Source organism: Nilaparvata lugens, chromosome 13 (genome assembly GCF_014356525.2).
Source record: "Nilaparvata lugens isolate BPH chromosome 13, ASM1435652v1, whole genome shotgun sequence".
NCBI classification, from domain to species: domain Eukaryota; kingdom Metazoa; phylum Arthropoda; class Insecta; order Hemiptera; family Delphacidae; genus Nilaparvata; species Nilaparvata lugens.
In genome coordinates this window covers 13,411,715-13,431,813 of record NC_052516.1, presented here as the reverse complement: position 1 = coordinate 13,431,813, position 20,099 = coordinate 13,411,715, and the positions used below count along the sequence as shown (strand labels likewise).

Sequence of the window (20,099 nt, the reverse complement as noted above, 5' to 3'; positions counted from 1 at the left end):
ACTTTAACCGCTACATCCTGTGAGTGTGGTAGTGAGAGAGAGGGTGGATGAAATAGTTGTAGAGAGAGAGTGAGAAAGAGACGGAGAGAGGGAGAGGGAGAAAATAAATTATTGATGATTATTGATTATTGGCTATTGATGATTGATGATACGCAATTTGGACCGTATTATAAGATTGAGGGCTGGAGTCAGAAAATTAGCTTTCCAAAACGGGGTGTAGTCGCATTTTTTATAACAGTAGTCGCAGTTTTTATTTTCTCATTTCTATAACTGGAAACATTTTTCCTTGACGAACATTTCTAAATAATTCAAAATAGCCAAAACTTTACACCATTTTCTCTTTATTTCATTTTGTGTTTAATTTTCTAGTTTTTTGAAATTTAATTCGAACCTGACTATGACAATGACTGCGACTACGCCCCGTTTCGGAAAGCCAATTTTCTGACTCCAGCTGTTTAAAGTCTAGAACTTAGCTAAATCCCGAGCTCGGAAACCAACCCTATGTATTGTACCAACGTTAGTTCTTTATTTTAAAACGTTCAAATGATTCATTGAATTCATTGTGTGGAGTGAATTGTGATAATTAAACTAAATTTAGATTAAGATTTTTATTAGAATAAAACTTGATTTAGATAAAACTCAGTCAAAGTTTGAGAGAAGATTTTGGACTACACTCCTGTTGGTTTCTTGCAGTCATGATTGTTAGTGTTCATTATTCATAATCATAATTCAACGCTTGCAATCATAATTGTATATGATTGTTAATGTTCTCATATGAATAACACATCTATAGATGAATGAACATTTTGAAAAATGAAAAATATGCGGTACAAGAGTGAACCTCTACTACAAGAGAGATGATCGATTGATTTTTGTGCTGGATAGAGATAGGGGAAGAGAAAGAGAGAGAGAGAAAGAGAGCACAATGATAGACAAAGTGTATTTGAAAGGAGCAAAAAAAAGGCTTGTGATAAAAGTAAGATGTATTTTTGAGGAATGACTGTAAGAGAGCTTGAAAGATAACAAAGAAGAGAGTAAGACGTGTTGTGTGTGAGAGAGAGAGAGAAGGATAGCAATGGGGAAAAGGGAAAAGAGAGAGAGCACAAGAGCACAAGATAGATAAAGTGTATTTGAGAGGGAGAAAGAAGAAGTTTGTGAGGAAAGAAATCTGTATTTTTTTGAGGATTGACTCAAGTTTTCGAGCAAAGAATCGAATAATGAAAGATAGCAGAGGAGAGAGAGAGTGACTTTGTGTAAGGGAGAGAGATTGAGAGAGAGAAAGTGAGATAGTGAAAGGGTGATTGATTATAAGTCTTTATCAGGGCGAAGTTAGGACTCCAGTTCCAGGTCCTCTCTGCCAGAGAGAGAAATGAAGAGAGGGAGTTAGAGCGAGAGAGAGAGTGAGCATGTAAGAGAGAGAGACTTGCTGTAAGAGACTGATTGATTGAGTACTTCATTTATGTATATTACAATATATACTGGCTTATACACTTATATACAATAGGATACAATACAGCAAAATTATAGATGAATTTACATAATATAGACTAAGAAAATAATTATTGAACTGTATGTGATATGAAAAAATAATTTGTAATATAAAAACTATAGATAATTATATTGTTATGCATCTACATAAATTGGCGGAGCTTTGGACATATCAATGTCCATTCTTCGGAAAGAATATTAAAAATATCCTCCCCACTAACCCTCTACCAAAGAGAGAGAGAGAGAGAGAGAGAGACAGTCAGAGAGAGAGAGATACAGAGCGCATGAGGAAGAGCGAGCATGTAAGAGAGAGGAACATTGTGAGAGAGACTTGGTGTAAGAGAGACAGTCAGAGAGAGAGAGAGATATCTGGTGTAACAGAGAGACAGTTAAAGAGACGGAGAGAGTATGTGTGATGATTAGAAACACCCCATACAAGGCGTGTGTAGGACTGTTTGTATATTCATAAAGAGATTTGCTGCATGCTTAGTAGAGATCACCTATGACATGACTGTGCCTCACATGTGCTAGCATGTATATTCCCTGTGTGAATATGTGAACATGCTATGACATGTATGCTCCATGCCAGAACATGTTCATCTATAGCTATATCTGTGATATTCTATGTATATTTAAACAGCAACACAGGTAATGCTAGCTTGACTTTACACAGGTGAAACAAATATAGACTGTGCTTATAAATAGAGGTATAATATATGGAGGTATTATTTTACTATTTATGAAATAGAATTATAGTACCCTCTAAAATTGATAAACTATTAAAAAACAAGAATACAAATTGTAATTTTAATATTTTATCAATTTTAAAGGGTACTATTTTATTAATACAAGAGAGTAGCCGTGAATTCAAACATTTTTGAAAATTATTTTACTAACCAGCCGTCAGGCTCGCTTCGCTCGCCATATCCGTCTAGCCAGGGGGCTCCGCCCCCTGGACCCCCGACTGGATCGTCCAAGAAAGAGATCAGCAGGCTCGCTTCGCTCGCCTGCATTTTTCATTTGAGCATTTTTATCATATGTTAGGACGATGCAGTCGGGGGTCCAGACTAAATGTCTGGCTAAACGGATATAGCGAGCGAAGCGAGCCTGACGGCTAGTAATATAATATTCCCAGGATTGAAGTAGCAGTGCCCAATCAATTTTTCCGCGATAAATGCATTTCAATCTCCAACTTGGTGCCAACCTAACAAAGTCAACTTAACTTAATGCCAACCTGACAAAATTATTAATTTAGTTACCAGTTAACAACTGTTTCAAAGAGGTACTCTCTCTAGATTATAGTTCTATATTAACATATGGTATGGCCTTTTTTCAATTATAATTAAGAGAATGAGAAGAATATACATGCTAAAAGACGAACTTTAAACCCTTAAAAACCATCCTTAGAGTTAAAATATTGCCAAAAGATTTCTTAGTGCGACTCTAAAGGACCAACTGAACGAACATACCTACCAAATTTGAACGTTTTTGATCCGGTAGATTTTTAGTTCTGCGAGTGACTGAGTGAGTGAGTGAGTCAGTCAGTCAGTCAGTCCTTAATTATTTCTCAATAGTATATTTCGCACCTAGAGCAGAAAATGATATTTTTCTGGCTCGAAATCGGTTTTCAAGTCCGAGGCTGTAGGCCGAGGACTAGAAAAGATTGAGAGCCGGAAAAACATTTTTGCCTGTGGTGCGAACGCTATTTTTCGCCACACACAAAAATGAACAATATATATAAAATAATAATAATAAAAATTAATAAAACAAAATAAAACTTGTAGCACCCTTTTATAAAACATTTCAATAAGTGTTTTATAAAATAATAATAATTGTTTACTAAGCACTTCCGAAAGCAGAAGTGGAAGGTGATAGCTCTAGCAAATCTGAGGTAATCTGAATATCAGGAAATTGTCCAAGTATTTTTATTTTTTATTCTGATTCGTCTAAATAACCTAACAGATGATGTTCAATTATGTGGGGGGTTGAGTTTATACTTTTTTATTCTTTCAAATGACAATAAGATGATATCATTATAAATGTTTTTATTATTGAATAATGAACACAAATAATGAAAAGTTTATTGATCTGCTGTTTTATGATCACCTTTCTTAGTTCCATGTTAGCGGCTGGAAAGAAACCTGTTCTGACGTCAGACGAGAGTCGTCTGCAAACAATGTCTTTCAAATCTACGTAGGGACTTGAAAACAGCTGCTTTCTGTGCAGTGTGGCAAAAAGTAGATTTTCAAATAATTAAGATGCTTCAAAACCAAACATAGAAGAAAAATTTCACATTTAAAACTAGTAGAAACAGTTAGTATTACTTTTTCTGTAGTTGAGAAGTTGATATTGTAGTAATTATTCATATTAAGTAGAAATACTTTTTTTACTCAAAGATAATATCACCTTAGATATACCGGAATCAGCTATCAGCTATCCTCTTTACAAGGCATGAATCGGCAACTCTGTTCCCCTATCTTTCTACACTGCCATTATAACGTGGACCTCAACTATAGTAAGACTTCCCCTTTCTGAATTCTACCTTTCTTGCCTTTCTACTATATAGTGAGGCTCACTTTATAATGGCAGTGTTTATTAGCAATGGTATTGCTATCCTTGTCTATCATTCAACAAAGCAGATAGCGCTATCTCTTTCTCACATAGCTCTGTTGTCAGATTGTCTTTTAACAATTTAGAATCAATAATTAATAAACTAAATATTTCATCTTAGTTACGGAAATTCATTATCAAATTATTGAGTAATATAATTTCTTGCTTAATAAAATAGAATTATTTTTTTTAAACGAGATTGAACAGTTAATATTACATCAATAGACCTGTATGAGCCAAGGTATATAAATACAGGTCATGACACAATCCCGTGATGCATTGCAAAATCGCCATTTTATGGGGTTCTAGTTCACCAATATTTTCAAATTCATCAGCTGCTATCATTATAGATTGAACAACATGATATGTTATTTTGTTATAATAATTATTGTTCAAGGGATATTTCTTGGCTTTGAATTGTAAAATAAATTGTTCCGACAGAATAAAAATCATTATTTAGATTCCAACTAGGAATTCTTGATTTTTAGATCTAATTGATCTGGAACTTAAAACTCTTTTTGGAGTTTGCCTCGCATATTTCTGTCTTGTCCCAATGCCTTATAAATCATAATCCATGAGTTACAAGAATAAGAACAATTTATAATAATAAATAAATGGATAATTGAAGCATTTATCATTGGAATTTCGTTATTAAAAAATTGAAAAACTGAATTCACATATTATCTGAACCAGAATATTGTTTTAAAATGCATAGTTTTGTTACGAGCAAATTGAATTGAATTGGATTTTCAAATGTACCGCCATAAATACCCCATAAAATGGCCGCTCCAGAAGGAACACGAGTGTCATGACCTTTATTTAAAGACCTTGGTATCAGCTGCCGTCTATATAAGGCATTGAAAAGACAGAGGATCGGCAACATTGTTCTCCTATATTTCTCCACTGCCATTATAACGTGGACCTCACTTTAGAACCATACTTTGGTAATACCATCGTTCTACTATGAACATTTTAATGAGGGGTGTTTCAAAGCCAGAACTTTAATTATTATAGTGCAATAAACACAGGGTTACCAACGTCTCAAAGTGTATGTGTGGTAACTATTTTGAATTTAACGCCAAACCACATCAAACAAGGTTGCCAACCTTTGAGAGTAGTACGGTTTGAATTTGGCGGTGTACCACGAGACACTCAGTGTTGCCAACGATGGGAATGGTGCAATTTGGTGGTACACCGCATCAGCAATGGGTTGCAAGATATCCTACGAGTTCGGGAGGAGAATTTCTTGGGTAGAAATTAAATGGGTTGATTAAGAATTTAACATTTATTATCTTATGTTTCACATCTACTAACATGTTACTTCTTCCTTCCTCTTCTTAACCATCTTCTTCCTCTTCTTCTTCCTCTTCTTCTTCCTCTCCTTCTTTTACTTCCTCTTCCCTCTTCCTTACTCTCTGTCAATTTTTCTCGCTCTCACTCCTGTATTTTTGTTACTTTTTCACGTCTTTTTCACGTCTTTTTCTTTCCTTTTTCCTCTTCTTCTTCCTCTTCTTCTTCCTCTTCTCCATTCTCTTCTTCTTCCTCTTTTTCTACCTCTCTTCTTCATCTCCTTCTTTCTCTTCTTCTTCCTCTTCTTCTTCCTCTTTTTCTACCTCGTCTTATTCCTCTTCCTCTTCTTTTTCCCCTGCTTCACCCTCTACTTCTCCTTCTTTTACTTCCTCTTCCCTCTTCCTCACTCTCTGTCAATTTTTCTCGCTCTCACTCCTGTATTCTTGTTACTTTTTCACGTCTTTCTCTTTCCTTTTTCATATTGTGTTTCGTTCCTTTTTTGTTACTTATTTTCTATACGGTACTAGGTGCCAATTTCAAGTTACGGCCAATTGACCACACACGCACTCTGCCAGACACTTTCTTCTTCTCCTTCTTCCTCTTCTTCTTCTCCTTCCTAGCCTTTCTCTTTTTTCTTCGCCGCCTTCTTCTTCCACAAATCCTTCTTCATCCACAAATCCTTCTTCTTCTTTTTCTTCCCAGTCCTTCTCTTTATTCTTCACCTCATTCTTCTTCCACATCTCCTTCTTCTTCTTAGTCTCCCTCATTTTTTCTTCTCCTTCTTCTCCCTAGTGTTTCTCTTTTTTCTTCCTAGTCTTTCTCTTTTTTCTTCACCTTCTTCTCCCACATCTCCTCCTTCTTCTTTCACTATTACTTCTTCCGTTTTTCATCATCCTCCTCCTCCTACTCATCCTCCTTCTACTCCTCCAGCTCCTCTTTTTCCTTCTCATCCTTCACACCTCCTCCTTCTTCTTCTTCTTTTTTCTAGTCTTCTCATCCGTCTTTTTTCTATTTCTGGTTTTGTTTCACAGGATATAGTGGTCTCAACATCGTAGCCTAGCCTAGCCTAGTCAAAAGACCTCTCCCAATTAAAATTTGCTGTTGTCTCTTTCTATAGAGCTGAGATTACAGATATTACTCTTTGGTAAGAGTATATTTTTCTCTATGGTTAGAGAGAGAACCCCGCATTAATTGAAACAAGCTAACTAACGCTAAACAATTGATAACACAGTCTGATTAGAGACGAGAAAAATTGGTGTGATCTATTTCAAAACAGAAGGAGAAGAAGAAGAAGGAGAAAAAGAAGAAGAGGAAGAAGAAGAAGAAATAGAAGCGTAGCAAGAGCGAAGTGATTCAAATAGAAAGGGGTGGAGGAAGACAACTTAGGAATTGTTAATAAAAGACTTAACAAAGTGTATCTTTGTAAATGGAACTTTTAATAATTATTTTTGTTTGAACTCATCTTCATATCATTATCCCATTTTTCTATTCTAGAAAGTAGTTATATCATCTCTCTCTCTCTCAATTTAATTATTATTATTTGTAGTTCTAGTGAGATATACGGTACGTTATAATGTCAGTGAAGAAAGATAGGAGACAGCGTTGCCGATTCTTTGCCTTGTTGATACTGATATATCTGATGAAATATCAACTGTTCATTTTATATGAGAATGATCAATATTTATATTGATCAAATAATCAATACAAATCTATTCTATTTTTTAAAAAACATGTTTTCTAAAGATTCAATAATAAGATCTTATGATTGAGATAAGATATTTCTCGCAGGTTTATTGATGTAATATTAACTGTTCATTCTCGTTTAAATAATCAATTTTTTTTATTGAGCAAAAGATCATATTTTCGCCACACTGCACAGAAAGCAGCTGTTTTCCAGTCCCTATGTAGATCTGAAAGACATTGTTTGCAGACGACTCTCGTCTGACGTCAGAACAGGTTTCTTTCCGGCCTAGGCCGGAAAGAGTACCCTTTCCAGCCGCTAACATGGAATAAAGAAAGGTGATCAAAAAACAGCTGATCAAAAAACTTTCCATTATTTGTGTTAATTATTCAATAATTAGAACATTATAATAATATCATCTTATTGTCATTTGAAAAATAAAAAGTATAAACTTAACCTCCCAATAATTGAACATCATCTTTTAGGTTATTTAGACAAATCAGAATAAAAAATAAAAATACTTGGACAATTTCCTGATATTCAGATTATCTCAGATTTGCTAGAGCTATCACCTCCACTTCTGCTTCGGAAGTGCTTAGTAAACAACTATTATCATATATTATTGTTTATTGTGTGTGGCGAAAAATTGCGTTCGCACCACGGGCAAAAATGTTTTTTCGGCTCTCAATCTTTTCTAGTCCTCGGCCTACGGCCTCGGACTTGGAAACCGATTTCGAGCCGGAAAAATCTCATTTTCTGCTCTAGGTGCGAAATATACTATTTCTGAAGACTATAAGTTCTTATGATTGAGATAAGATATTTTGCTGATTAATTATATTTCCACACCATGAAAACACGATCGTGCATCGTTACAGAGTTAGACAAGGATAGCGCTATCTGATTTGTTGAATGATAGACAAGGATAGCAACACCAATGTTAATCAGGACCTCACCTAAGTTATAATTTTCAGTGCAAAACTGTTTTCTCTACAAGCTTCCAACATTCCATTTCCTCGAAAACCATACTGAATAAAAGAGTTTTCAGTGTTTATAAATTACGGTATATTCACAGAGTAAGTTTAAAATTAATACAAACTTCAAACTCTTTGTAGGATTTGAAGAGAATAATAGCTTGTTGTTCCCTCCTGCACAAAAAGCTCTGAAAATGTCAAATCCAATTTTTTTTCTAGAGAGCACATTTTAATTATTGTAAAGCATTTTCCAAGGAACCCTGCAGTTGTCAAGTGACAAGGGCTATGAAAAAATTTAGTAACCGAGTAAAATAAAAAATTTTTGATGAATTCTCTGAGAATTTGCTACAAACTGGGATACGTTGGTGACACTCTTTGATCATTTGAGTCCAACAACTTGTCTGTCAAAAATGCTTTGACTCAAAACTCTGTCAAATTTGACTGACAACTCAGAATAGGGTGACATTTTTTGTTCTAAAAAACCAACTTACTTGTATTAAGCTTACTATAGTGAGGTCCACGTTATAATGGCAGTGTTTTATTAGCAATGGTATTGCTATCCTTGTCTATCAACCCACAAAGCAGATAGCGCTATCCTTTTCTAGCTTCACAATGTTGCCGGGTCGTTTTTAACAATGAATATATTGATTAACATTATATTCAATCCTAATTATGAAAGGTTTTTATTCAATTATTGATAAATATATTTCCTCGTCGAATGAAATGTATTATTTCAAAACAATAATATATTCTTGGCTGACAGTTACTGACAGATATATTCTGTGATGAAAATGTGATGTAACATCGGTGAAATAATAATGTAAAGTTTATCAAATCCTAATACACAAAAGAGAGTGTTCAAATACTATTAGCATAGAGAAAACATAGCATAAGAAGATATCCTATGATATGTCACGTTATTTTTCCAGTACCGTGTTGCCCTGCTTTGCTGCAGTCGGTAGAGCATGACTTTGCCAGCTATTCAAAATAATTTGTTATAGGTATAGGGCGTTCAAGTTGCAAATTCCACTGTTAACTCAAGCTTATAGTCCTAGTAGTTGTTTTACTTTCCTTGCCCTATTACCATAGGTAAGGAAAGTATTACTTTCCGAAAAAAATTAAGGTACCCCAATTTCTAAAATTCTATACGTTTCAAGGTCCCCTGAGTCCAAAAAACTGGTTTTTGGGTATTGGTCTGTATGTGTGTGGTGGGGTGTGTGTGTGTGTGGTGTGTGGTGTGTGTGTGTGGTGTGTGTGTGTGTGTGTGTGTGTGTGTGTTGTGTGTGTGTGTGTGTGTGTGGTGTGTGTGTGTGTGTGTGTGTGTGTGTGTGTGTGGTGTGTGTGTGTGTGTGTGTGTGTTGTGTGTTGGTGTGTGTGTGTGGTGTGTGTGTGTTGTGTGTGGGGGGTGTGTGTGTGTGTGTGTGTGTGTTGGTGTGTGTGTGTGTGGTGTGTGTGTGGTGTGTGTGGTGTGTGTGTGTGTGTGTGTGTGTGTGTGTGTGGTGTGTGTGTGTGTGTGTGTGTGTGTGTATGTATGACTGTATGTGCGTCTGTGTACACGATATCTCATCTCCCAATTATGGAATGACTTTGAAATTTGGAACTTAAGGTCATTTCACTATAAGGATCCGACACGAACAATTTCGATCAAATGCAATTCAAGATGGCGGCTAAAATGGCGAAAATGTTGTCAAGAACAGGGTTTTTCGTGATTTTCTCGGAAACGGCTCCAACGATTTTGATCAAATTCATACCTTAAACAGTCATCGATAAGCTCTATCAACTGCCACAAGTCCCATATCTGTAAAAATTTCAGGAGCTCCGCCCCATCAATGCAGATAGATTCCCAATTATCAGGCTTCAGATACAATTGAAAAAAAAAAAAAATCAAGTGGAGTAGATTGAGCATGAAAATCTCTACAATTAATGTTCAGTAACATTTTCACCTAAAATTGAAAATAAGCTTTAAATTCGAGAAAATGTGATTATTCAATTGCAAATTATTGTTGATTCTATTAAATCATTCACTATGAAGAGATAGCAGACCATGTGTGTCTCCAGCGTTATTGCCCTGTCACCAGCTGGCTCAAATCTTTGAATAGTAGACTTGAGATGCGCGGGAACACTAGCGTCAGGTGATCAATTTTCATAACGGCAAGGAAAGTTGTGTGAGTGCGCCACACCAGATTTTTGTTGAAGCTATGTGACGCTGGTAGTCTCCCTTCTTACACTCTTACACTCCCAACAAAACAGTAATAATAGACAGTAGTCGACTTAAGTTACAAAAAATCGGCTTCAAATTTGGAACATAAAAGACCTATGCCATGGAATATCTTCTTATGCTATCTTTGGTATTAGCTATCTTATGCTCTCTATGGTATTATATTGTGATTTATAATAATTTCCCAAGTATGAAGACGTTGCCATCATGTACTAAGTAGAAGGAGTTTTGGTATCAATTCGGATCTCAATCTTTATAAATTCAAAATCAATTGTTTCAAGTGTTTGTGTTTTCCTTTTGTGTAGTTGAGAAGTTGATATTGTGGTAATTATTCATATTGAATGAAAAAGACTAAGAAATTGTCAAAAAACCACTGATTTATTGATATAATTGATAAGTTTATCAGAGATTGACAATGGTGTAATAACCGAAACCGGTCTTTCTAATTATCAATAAATCAGTGGTTTTTTGACAATTTCTTAGTCTTTTTCATTCAATGTTTGTGTTTTGTTTCAATGTGGAAATTTAGTGATGAATTGGAAAGTAGCTCATAACCTCTAATTGGACAATATATTTCATGAAATTGGGATTAAAATAAGTTTTTGACTGTAGTCTGTTTCTTTGTCCTCAAGTTGATTGTAAATGATAGATAAATAAATAATAGTTTATAGATTCTTTATCATTGATTGATTCATACAATGGATGAGCTTTGAGCCTATTTTTTCGTTCCCAATCATTTTATGATTAAGTTGTTTGGTCATTGTTAAATAAATAAATGAAAATAAATAAATACAATAAGTAAATAATCAAAAATGATAGGGAGAGAAAAAATGAGGTAACCTTGTGCTATTCCTCTCCCAAATTCAGATAAGGTTACACATTGTCCGAGATAGGTTGAGTCAATGAATAATTACATAATTATGATGAAGATAGATCACTTGTAAATGATCCCCAAATTATTACTTATCAAGGGTCTTCCTCAACTAAGGAGGTCCTACCTAAAATCTTCCCTATAACAGCTACCGTATATCCATATACTAGACCATATTATTATACATATTTAAGCCTACATCTGATACACAGATATTTAAGTTGGTTCTAAGTTGGGACTTGCAAAGTTTGCACGCCGTAGAGTCATGTGAAGTCCCTTTTTGAACTTAGCAAGGTAGGAAGGGGTGAACTTAATGTGGCCTTGGGCTATAGGCAGTAAGTTAGGGTACAACTTGCAAGTTTTGGGGGGAATAGAAGGGGTATCGGCCCCCCTTTCGTATAGTACTACGAGGTAATTTGGGGGGAAATTGAGGTATATTTTTGAACCCCCCTGTCTGTGAGTTTGGGGGTGTTTTCGAGCCCCCTTCAAGTGAGTTTTGGGGGTATGTTTCTGAACCCATTTTCTGTAAGTTTTGGGGTACGTTTTGGGGGTGCCTCTAGGGATGGGAAATGTTTTTGAAACCATCCTCCCCAAATTATGATAGGCCAAGTTGTGTTTCATTTGAGGGAGGTATGGGACATTGATAGTTTAATGTCTATTAGTTTTAATTGGACCGTTAATGTCACTTCTAGTTTCTAATATGATCTATGGTTGCTTGATGACTGTTGTTAGAGTTGACGGCAGTTAAAGTTGACAGCAGTTAAGGGTCGTTTGAGTCGACTGCTATGACTGAAGTCCTGAGGTCCACGTTATAATGGCAGTATCTGATTGACATTGGTGTTGCTGTCCTTGTCTATCATTCCACAAAGCAGATAGCGCTATCCTTTTCTAGCTAAGCTACGTTACCAGATTGTTTTTCAACATTGTAGTAATATAATCGTTTGATATAAGAAATCTTATTTTAGTACTTGACGGAGAAAGATATTAAATTTTGTAAAAAAGGGTAAAAATTGAGAATGTAGAGTAATATAGAGCAGGTCTGTTCCACGTGCAGATTTAATAATGTTACATTTATGGCAACTTCTTCAATCAGCAACGTTAATACCCAAAATCCATATCAATCCTTTGTATCATTTTCTATCTCGCTTTAGTTCAGTAAAATTACCAAGCTTTAATGCAGTCTTCTCTCTTTCACAATTCCTTTTCATACAACTTTATAAAGTATCTCTCTCTGAAATACATCGAAAATAATTAATTTCATTCTTCTCATTTCAACCTGACAAAAAAGTATCAAAAATATATCTGAATCTTTTCCACATTAATACTTCAATGTCATTATGTCTCTCTCTATCTCTCTCTATAGAGAACCGCCATATCTTTCTCTTCATACTCTCTGAACCGTCATATATCTTTCTTTTTTTAATACATTGGAATTTTCGCATTTTTCATTTACTCCATGCTGATTATTATTATAACATTTATGAATAAAGAACTGTAATCTAATATCTTTCTCTTTCTCTCTCTCCCTCCCACTCTCTCATACTCTCTCTCTCTCTTGAGAGTTAGTGGGGAGGATATTTTTAATATTCTTTCCGAAGAATGGACATTGATATGTCTAAAGCTCCGCCAATTTATGTAGATGCATAACATATAATTATCTATAGTTATTATATTACAAATTACTTTTTCATATCATATTTATACAGTTCAATAATTATTTTCTTAGTCTATATTATGTAAATTCATCTATAATTTTGCTGTATTGTAAGCTATTGTATATAAGTGTATAAGCCAGTATATATTGTAATCTACATAAATAAAGTACTCAATCAATCAATCAATCAATCAATCTCCCTCCCTCTATATAATACTCTCTCTCTCTCTCTTTAGGGTTGTGTGGCAGAGAGGACCAGGAGTCCTAACAAATAAAGGCATATAATATAATCAAATCTCTCTCTCTATCTCTTTTTTCATTTACACCATGCTGATTATTATTATAATATACATGAATAAAGAACTTCTCTTTCTCTCTATCTCTCAAAGACTCTCTCTCGATCACTCTCTCTCTCCCTCTCTAATACATCAGACTCAGCATGTCCATTCTCTTGAAACCGTCCGAATCCCAAAATTCCCAAAAATCAAACAGCTCGTTAACCTTCAACCTTTGCTTTCTCACTCACACACATTGGGTCCACTAAGTCTCTCTCTCTCCCATACATTGAAACCTCCATATATCTCTCTTTCTACTTGACGAAAATCGCCGAGTTTTTCCTCTGAGTTCCGTTATGAAATTTCGAATGTTCTTGACAAGCCAGTAAAAAGCACAATCGTTTCCGACTGTTTCTAATTCAATTGAAGCGGGCAAATTCAGAAATTTTGCAAAAGAGCAACCAACTTTGGAATTCTGATTGTGACAACTGATATCATCTGTTGCTCGCTTTTTCAATTTCAAATGTTCTTCCTTCCATTTTCAATTTTCACGGACATATCTCGGTGAAAAACGGATGAAAATCATTAACTCTATATTGTGTTCCATCTTATTTTGCAAAATAACTCAAAAATTTCCAATTTATAGAGATTCGAGTGAAATATTTTTGTTTTTAATCAGTTTTCAAATATCAAAATTGTTAGTTTAGTCATTAGTTTTGAAGTGGAAATTGGACTTTTTGAAGTGAAAGTGAAATCTTAACCTTATTCTTTTTTGAAACATTTATTTGTAAAAAATTGGGAGAAGACAGTTTTGGGCTATGCCTGTTGTCTTCTCCCAATCATATTTTAATTATGATCTGTAATTGCCAATGAAATAAATGAAATGAATGTTGTATAAATTAGAATTGGAATTTTGGGCGTAAGTTATAGCCTGTGGTACTTTTCTGTAACTTGTATAATTCTGAATGATTGAATAAATAAATAAATAAATGAATAAATGACGTCAAAAATTATCTCGTCCTTCAGTTTCCATAAGCCTGGTTTACACTAGTAGAGTTAGTGGTCGAGTAACTGGCATACCAACTCTACCGTGCTAACTCTACTCTACTTACTTGGTCGAGTAACTGGTCTCACTACAATTGAGAATAGTAGGTGAAGTGTGTTGTCTAGTGAACAGAACTAACCTTAAAATGTCTATACTTTTCAATAATACTTTTGTTTACTTTATCCAATAAATCCTATTATATTAGGCAAGCAATTTCTGTATATCTATATCTGGTTACTAGCCGTCAAGCTCACTTCGCTCGCCATATCCGTCTAGCCAGGGGGCTCCGCTCCCTGGACCCCCAACTGGATCGTCCAAAAATGAGATCAGCGGGCTCGCTTCGCTCGCCTGCATGTAGACCTCAGCAGAACCTCTGTACCGAATTCTGGACCCCCGACTGGATTGTCCAAAAATGAGATCAGCGGGCTCGCTTCGCTCGCCTGCATGTAGACCTCAGCGGTACCTCTGTACCGAATTTGAACGTATTATGTCAATTTGATCTCGAAAAACACCTGTTACTATATCGGCGTATCTTTGGCGAACAAAATTCTTCCACCTCAGATAAACCTGTGTACTGAATTTTTTTTAATAGGCTATATTTATTTCCATCAATTATTGAAAAAGGTGAGGAAACGCAGAAAAGCTGAGAAAACGCTAATTTTGGCTAACTGGATAAATTGGTATTTAGGAGGTCCTGGATAAATGCATTTCAATCTTCAACTTGGTGCCAACCTAACAAAGTCAACTAAACTTAATGCCAACCTGACAAAATTTTTAATTTAGTTACCAGAACAACTGTTTCGAAGAGGTACTCTCTCTAGATTATAATTTTATATTAACATATGGTATGGACATTGCAATTATAATTTTAAGATATTGGAATAAGAATAATATTAAACATGCTAAAAGAACTCTAAACCCTTAAAAACCACCCTTATAGTTCAAATATTGCCAAAAGATTTCTTAGTGCGCCTCTAAAGGGCCAACTGAACATATCTACCAAATTTGAACGTATTTGGTCCGGTAGATTTTTAGTTCTGCGAGTGAGTGAGTCAGTCAGTGAGTGAGTGCCATTTCGCTTTTATATAATTATAATAGAGTTTTATATCTGGTTACTCATGTTCAACGGATCTCGAAAACGGCTCCAACGATTTTCACGAAACTTGGAACTTAGTAGGTTGATGATATAAAAATTCGATTGGACTAGGTCTCATCCTTGGGAAAACTCGCTGAACGACATTAAAAGGATAATTCATCCTTGGCTGAAACAGCTGAGACTTTCGTCGTCTGTGGATAGTGAAAAGTGACGAGTGATTCTGTGGAAAATCAAAAAATTGCATCCCCGAAATTCATAAGCTGACGTATAGACAGCTGTAAAATATAAACACGATCATTTTAGAGGATTGTGTTCTGTTTATCAATAAATAAAAATAACGAGCAAAGCTCGGTGCCCCGATATTAAATAAATTAATTAACACTTATTAATATGTCTTAATAAATACCAATACTTCTTAAATTTGATAGCCTACGGCACGACTCTACTCTACTAGCTCGAGACTGTTTCCATTAGCATAGTAGTGGTAGAGTAGAGTGAGAAGCGGTGGTGGGGGATGGCAAGTGATAGAGTACTATCCCACTCTACTCTACTAAAAACTATTACTCTACCATGAACGTTTCCATTGGGAGAGTTCACAAGTTAGTTAGTACTTGCCCAGGGAACTCTACCACCAACTCTACTAATGAAAACAAGGCTTAATTGTACTTCTACATATTTTTCTACCATGTTGACTTGAAATCTCATCTTATTTTTCTTGTGGATTCAAAGTATTGTTTTGGTGAGCAGAAAATTAATATTGCAGGTTTTTATTGTAGTGCTCAGGCATTATAGTGAGGTGTACGTTATAAAGACAATGGGAATGATAGGGAGGCATTTTTGTCAAACTCCATCACATCCTATCCAAAAATATAGTTATATCATCTTTCTGCAACAATATACTTCCTCTCAGAAAAACTCAACAAACTCCGTAACTATAGATATATCTTCCCAACAACACTGGCTAATGGCCGATGTATTTTTAGGTATCTATAGATATACTTTCCCGCAATATTGCTGGACGGTATTTCTTTCACAATATGATAACACGGGCATCATTAGCCGTATAGCCCCAGGCTAGTCCCGCATTTTATATCTATGTATATCCGTATTTAATCCCTGTATTTTGTATCTCTGGTGCTGTTATATATCTATGTATATCTGTATTTTGTATCTCTGATGCTTTTTTATATCTATGTATATATTTTGTATTTGTGATGCTGTTTTATATATTCTATATCTGTCGCCACGTGGCTTCATATGTAACTGATATGTTATATTTTTGAGTGAAAATAAATGGAAAATAACCACGAGAAAAAATCTGTTGTGGCGCACTCACACAACTTTCCTTGCCGTTATGAAAATTGTTCACCTAACACTAGTGTTCACGCGCATCTCAAGTCTACTATTCAAAAATCTGAGCCAGCTGGTGACAGAACAATAACGCTGGAGACACACGAGGTCTGCTATCTCTTCATAGTGAATGATTTAATAGAATCAACAGTTGTCAACAGTTTGCAATTGAATAATCACATTTTCTCGAAATTCGATCTTATTTTCAATTTTAGGAGAAAATGTTACTGAACATTAATTGTAGATACTTTCATGCGCAATCTTTTCCACTTGAGATTTTTTATTTAAATTGTATCAAAAACCACTTTCTTGGACTCAGGGGACCTTGAAACGTATAGAAATTTAGAAATTGGGGTACCTTAATTTATTTCGGAAAGCAATACTTTCCTTACCTATGTTGATAGAGCAAGGAAAGTAAAAATGTTTGTTTACAGTTTGATACGGGTAATTTTAATATAGAGACGTGCTTCATAGAAATATTGAGAATTTCTATATTATACTCATTTCCATTGTCAATTTTTCGTTCAACAAAATGGGGTCTACACAATGACGTAGAAGCATCAGCCAATGAGAGTTTGTTGTGGGCGTGGCCTCGTACTAAGCTGGGGAAGTGTACTCGCACCTGATTGGTCGACTGAGTACGTCTCTCAGTTGATGTTCAAATCGCCATTCATCAATAGGATTGAAGATATTTAGACAAAACCTTGGATTTCACTATAATTATTATGAATAAAGTAGTATTATATAGAAAATTTGTTCTCAAATTTTGAAAAGCCTGCCCTTCCATGTTCAAGTATTGTAGGATTCTTTAAATATCCTTTTAAATTGAAATATGTGTAACAATAACTGGAAAAAACTATTGGACAATAATAGAAAATAATAAATAAATAAATGAATAAAGAATAAATAAATAAAGGCCTTTATTGAACATTTCAAAGAAATCATTACATAATATTATTGTATATTTAATTGTCGGCAGATCTCCATGGCAAAGTGCCGTCAGGAGGAACTATTATTATTTATTTTATATTATATATTTATTGTATAAAATACTATAATCATAATACAATTATGACATTGGAGGAAAAACTAGGCTAAGCCTGTACTATTTCTCTCCAAAAATTTTGATAAAATGTTATGTTGTCCAAAAGATAAGGTTATATAGTCACACAACTGCTTCGTCACTTGATTTTCGGTCCAGAAATGATGATTTAAAATTTTGAATTTTGAAGGTATTTTATACTCTAAATAATCACAATAAATTATAACTTTAGAAATATTGCACTTATTTAAAAAATTTTAATTCAGAATCAAAAACCTACTCACTATTTGTATTCACAGCTCTAAAATATATTTAGACTGTATTATAAAAGACTGTATTATATTAGACAATATTATAAAAGAAATATCTCTTGGAAAAATCACTAAATCTCCTTTTTTTCTCTTTCTGTTTCAGGTCAAGAAAGGATCTTCTCTCTCCTTCTTCTTCTTGTAACTTCACTCCCTCTCTCTTTCACCATTTATCTCTCTTCTCAAAAATATTCACCCTCTTTCACCTCCCTATTTTCTCCAAATCTAACTTTATTTGAAGTTTTCTCAAATTTATTTGAAGGTTCATTCTCTTTCCTCTTAAAGTTTTCAGTCATTCGTTGTACGTTTCCCGTCACTCGTTGTCGATTCCCGTATTTCGTTGTACGTTTCTCGGTCACGTTTCCGTCCCGTCTTCGTCGCGTTTTCGTGTCGTTTTAGTGTGGAACTGAGAGGGTGAGGTTTGTGTGAGTGCGACAAGGACAAGGAATAGGATAGGAGGTGAGAAAGAAAGAGAGAAGACGTGAGAGAGAGAGAAAGCAGCATGAAGAGGCCTCTAGGCACCAACATCCAATCGGCCATCTCGTTAGTCCAGCAAATGGAAATGGACGATAATCAGGTAATTCATCTGTTCATTTTGTTATTCACTACATAATTATTCATCAATAATGGATTATAATCCACCATTCATTGTGTTATTTACTCTATTATTCACCAATCATGAATTATCTATCATTCATAATTTATTGTGTTATTCACCAATTCTATTATCCTATTGAATACCTCGTTTCTATACCAAATTTCAAGTCAATTTCTAAACTCAAGTCGATTACTGTCGACAACTGTTTACTATTACTGTTTTTTTTTTTGGGTGACAATGTAATAAGGGCACAGTATGAGAGACTACCAGCGTCACATAGCTTCACCAAAAACAACTACTAGGACTATCGGCTTCAGTTAACAGTGACATTTGAAGCATAAACGTTCTATACCTTGGGATATCATCTTATATTGTATTTCCCTGATATGATATGATATGATAACATATAATACATATGATATGATACATATTTTGGGACATAACATAATATAATATTAGCATGGGAGTACAAACCCGAAGGAGAGCGTGGCATAGGAAGACCAAGGAAGAAATGGATGCCGGTATAGGCCAATAGAACCTAGTCCTTGTAAGAAGATGATGATGATGATAACATAATCGATAAATTATGCAAAATTCTCTCTATGATAAAATTTATGTCAACTATTTATTTACAGTATGGCTCAAGAAGATACACTGTAATTTATGAATGATAATATAATCACCAAATTAACAAATTTCGGACGATGTGTAACCTTATCTGAATTTGGGAGAGGAATAGCACAAGGTTGCCTTATTTTTCCTCTCCCTATCATTTCTGTTGATGTACTTATTGTAACAATCAATAAAATAAAATCAATTATGCTATGTTTCCTCCATGATAAAGTTTATGTCGACTATTCATTTATTGTATGGGTCATGAATTGTAATTCATGAATAATTGGAGATGGATCCAGTGAATTAAACACAGATTTACTAAGAAAATAAGAGTTCAATTATTAGCGTTCATTGACCCCAACTTAACTGTTAATATTTACTTGCCGGTTGGTCTTCGTGTTTGCATTACTTACTTCAAACAATAGCTGAGAAAAGCAGCACTTACTCAAAGCTTACAGTAAATTAATTGAGAAATTGCTTCAAGGGTGGAGTACCGTTGTTGAATGAGAGAAGAAGAAGATGATGAAGAAGGGGAGAAGAAGAAGAAGAAGAAGAAGAAAAGAAGAAGAAGAAGAAGAAGAAGAAAAAGAAGAAGAAGAAGAAGAAGAAGAAGAAGAGGAAGAGAAGAAGAAGAAGAAGGAGAAGAAAAGGAAGAAGAAGAAGAGTAGGCTAACAAGTGCGTTATAGTGAGGTTCACGTTACAATGGCAGTGGCGGAAGATGGTAGAACAGCGTTGCCGATTCTCTGCCTTGACATTGCCTTCCATAGAGGATAGCTGGTACCGGTATATGGGATGTAATTTAAACTGTTCATTCTTCTTGAAAATGATTTTCTTTTCTAACCATCACGAAAATATTCTCTCCAACGATAAATTGCTGAGTTTTCGTAATTGAGTTTTGTTGATTGATTGTAGCTCTACATTGTTAAAAGACAATTTGACAACGTTGCAAAGGTAGAAAAGGATAGCGCTATCTGCTTTGTCAAGTG

At 34.8% G+C, this 20,099-nt stretch overlaps 1 protein-coding gene across 3 annotated transcripts in view; it reads left to right on the top strand.

Annotated features, from left to right (window-relative positions):
* Positions 1-20,099, top strand: part of LOC111056377 (polypyrimidine tract-binding protein 1) — a 496,090-nt gene that overhangs the window by 40,495 nt on the left and 435,496 nt on the right. For 2 of the 3 annotated variants that reach the window (XM_039439855.1, XM_039439854.1), the window contains exon 2: positions 18,006-18,476. In XM_039439855.1, the coding sequence (XP_039295789.1) occupies positions 18,402-18,476 (75 nt within the window). In that variant the 5' untranslated portion in view covers positions 18,006-18,401. Of the gene's footprint in view, positions 1-18,002; positions 18,477-20,099 lie in introns of those variants that run through there. The other variant, XM_039439858.1, reaches the window with a different exon arrangement.